This window comes from Cyprinodon variegatus, unplaced genomic scaffold, assembly GCF_000732505.1.
Source record: "Cyprinodon variegatus isolate N-32 unplaced genomic scaffold, C_variegatus-1.0 Scaffold935, whole genome shotgun sequence".
NCBI classification, from domain to species: domain Eukaryota; kingdom Metazoa; phylum Chordata; class Actinopteri; order Cyprinodontiformes; family Cyprinodontidae; genus Cyprinodon; species Cyprinodon variegatus.
Window position 1 is genome coordinate 15,121 of NW_015151388.1, and position 3,069 is coordinate 18,189.

The following is a 3,069-nucleotide window of genomic DNA, read 5'->3' on the forward strand; positions in this document are numbered from 1 at the left end:
TAAAGTTATATTATGATTAGTTGCCTGGTGACTAGAGAGGTATGTGGAGGTAGAGTTTTAAACATCCCAGGCCAGTGGAGCAGAATTTCATTCCAGACAGATATTTCTCCTTCACGCTACCTTGGCCCTATTGTTGCTCTACCCTCATCCAAAAATAGTTAGGTTATCCTGAGCTATTTTCTATATATGTGTTATCATATTCTTGTGCTGCTATATGCTTAGGCTGTTGGAGGACTTAGGGAACACTTTTCCTCATTCTGCTTCTTTCTATCTCCTTTCTCCCATTCTGCAGTATTTGTCAAGTTCAACCCATAATTTTAAGTTCTCTCTGCTTTTTCTCATCATAACATCTTCCTCTCGTCTGTTCCTGTTTTGCTCTGATATCATCCTGGATTGAAGTATCAGTTGTGCTGTTGCCATCGGCATATCTGTTTATAGATGTTGGAGCCTGAACAGTTTCCAGTGTAGTCCTGTTTATTTTACTGCTTCTCACTGTATGTCCTCTCTTTCATCCGCTGACCTGAGAATGGGCTTTGATGGAACAGGCTTTCATCCTGTTAAATGAGAGGTTTCCACTCCACTCAGCAACATGCATGATTGGTTTGAAGGATTGCTTAAGAGTCAATGACAAAATGCAAGCAAAAATCATGCTGGAAGCTCATTCATGAGGGGCATGTGTTGCAAATCAATGACTGGATGCAGTCATCTGATTTTCCTATTCAGTCTCACAGTGTTGTCTCTGTAAAGTGTCTTGAGATGACATGTTGTGAATGAATTTATAAATAACTGAATTGACTTGAAAAGGACTGCTGGATCAGTGCTTCCTTTTGTCCCTCATTACAGATGATTCAGAACAGGAAAGTTCACTCTGAATGGGATGTAGCATTCCACCTAAAAATAGTGACTTGTAAGATTACACAGAAGCTGAAAACTCATCTTTCTGGTTAAGCTCTTTCTGCTTTGAAAATGTAATGTCCTTTAGCTGCAAAGGACTGAATTCTTCTATTATTAGAATGATGGCAATTTCTAAATATTTAATAAGAGCTATTTTTCTGTGTGATGACCCTGCTCCAGATGTCTGAGAAAGTTAGAATGTTTGTGCACCACCCAAGACAAGATAATGGACAGTGACTGGTATAATATTTGTTCAGACCTTTCAATGTATACTAACATCAGAAAACTTTTAGATACCTGTCTGTCCAGAAACTCCAGGGTCACCTTTTTCTCCACGAGGACCTGGAGTAACAAAAAACCAATACACTTAAAAGTCAAAATAGACTTTAATGGTATTTACACTGGCAAATCAGAGGGTTGGTGAGAAAATAATGAAATAAAAGGCTTTCTCTTCTGAAAGGCAAGGTCAGTGTGTATAAAAGCACCACAATCTTATGAACCTTTTGGTTAAAAACTTACCTGGTGGACCAAGCTCTCCTGGATCCCCCTTTCTGCCTGGTGTTCCTTCATTTCCTACTTGACCTTTGGGACCTACAGTGGCACAAATACACACACATACACATATTTTTGGGTTTCACTATTCTGGTGGGGACTTCCATTGACTACCATTAATTTGTAGGTGAATTCTATAGCCTAACCCTGACTGTTACCCTAAACGCCAAGTATGTACCTGTCATTACAGGTACATACTTACAGGTGCATTACAGGTACATACCCCTTTCCAAAACTCAATTCACACCTTAGTCCTAATCATAACTCCTAAGTCTTAACCACTAATATCCCCAAGGGGACAGCTGGTTCCCACGATGTAGGGCTTTACACGGAAATTCCACCTTGTAAGGGGAAAAAAATACAAACACACACATAACAGCAAGACTAGCTGATTGTAATTTTTCTGCGATGTTTTGTTAAATAGAAAACATGTGAAAACATCTTCTGTCTTCCCTTTTGTGCCAGCAAGTCAGCACTATTACTGATGACCATAACACATTAAAATGGGAAGAGGCACTAAGATATTTCATAACTACAATCCAACCTGCTGACAGATTTCCAGTCAGGAGTTAAGTGAGTTTTTGATCTATCCATGTTGTACTTTTCTTTTACATGGTTTACTGACCTCCCCTTTCCTGCTACAGTACAGAAATGTGAATGTTGTTAAAGCACTCTAAGTTGTCCTCAATTGTGAGCACTCCTGTAAAAAAATGTTTTGAAAGTGTCACAGTGTTGCCCTGTGATGAATTTTGCACCTCTCTTTTACTGACTGACCTTGGGAGAAAGTCCCCAGGCTGGGATCCTATTAAACCGTTTTTTTTTTTTTTCAGTTTGTTCTATATTTTTTTACAATAATGTCAAAAGAGAAGATGCTAGTAGAGAAGATGGTTCTGTATATCAGTAAATATACTATTTGTCCAGAAGCAGACATTTTATTTGAGGACATCATTTATAAGGTATTGTATTTCAGCGTTATATATATATATATATTTTTTTTTTACCAAACAACATGCTTTTGCATTAGCTACGTATTTACATATAACATGAGAATAACTGAAAACAAAAACTCACCAATTTCACCAGGAGCCCCTGGCTCTCCCTTCCCCCCTTTGAGTCCTGCTTCTCCCCTTTGACCTGGAGCACCAGGAATCCCGCTGTCACCTGTCAACAAATAAAAAACAGTATGATGATTGCAGCTGACATGGTGGGAGAAGAAATGTAGGAGAACTACCTCTAGACTTATCAAATTCACCTTCCATGTTTAGACAACTTTGAAACAACTGTATCTTCTGACTCTACAACAATCATTGTACCGTCGATAGGAAGGAGAATGTAAAATTCACATGGTTGTACCAGAGAGTATTCTATACACCATGTTATAACTGTAAATATGCTTTTAACAGTTAGTCATCACACAGCAAAGGACAACTTTCCACTGTTATGTTGAAGATACTGATTAATTTTATATGTTCAGCAGAGACCAGACATGTTTTGAAACGTCAAGCTCTCTGTAACCCTGTTTTTTAAATTTATTTATTACAATTTAGGTTGTTCAAATTCAATGATGAGCTAATAATGGTATAAAGGTAAGTGCTGTACTACTTGAGGCTTATAAAACTAATC

General features: G+C 38.0%; 1 protein-coding gene across 1 annotated transcript in view; it reads right to left on the reverse strand.

Moving 5' to 3' along the window:
• marco (macrophage receptor with collagenous structure) overlaps positions 1 to 3,069 on the reverse strand; it is a 16,705-nt gene that overhangs the window by 6,553 nt on the left and 7,083 nt on the right. Inside the window, exons 6-8 of the mRNA XM_015398441.1 lie at positions 2,518 to 2,607; positions 1,414 to 1,485; positions 1,192 to 1,236 (exon numbers count right to left, since the gene is read on the reverse strand). Of these exons, the coding sequence (XP_015253927.1) occupies positions 1,192 to 1,236; positions 1,414 to 1,485; positions 2,518 to 2,607 (207 nt within the window). The remainder of the gene's footprint in view (positions 1 to 1,191; positions 1,237 to 1,413; positions 1,486 to 2,517; positions 2,608 to 3,069) is intronic.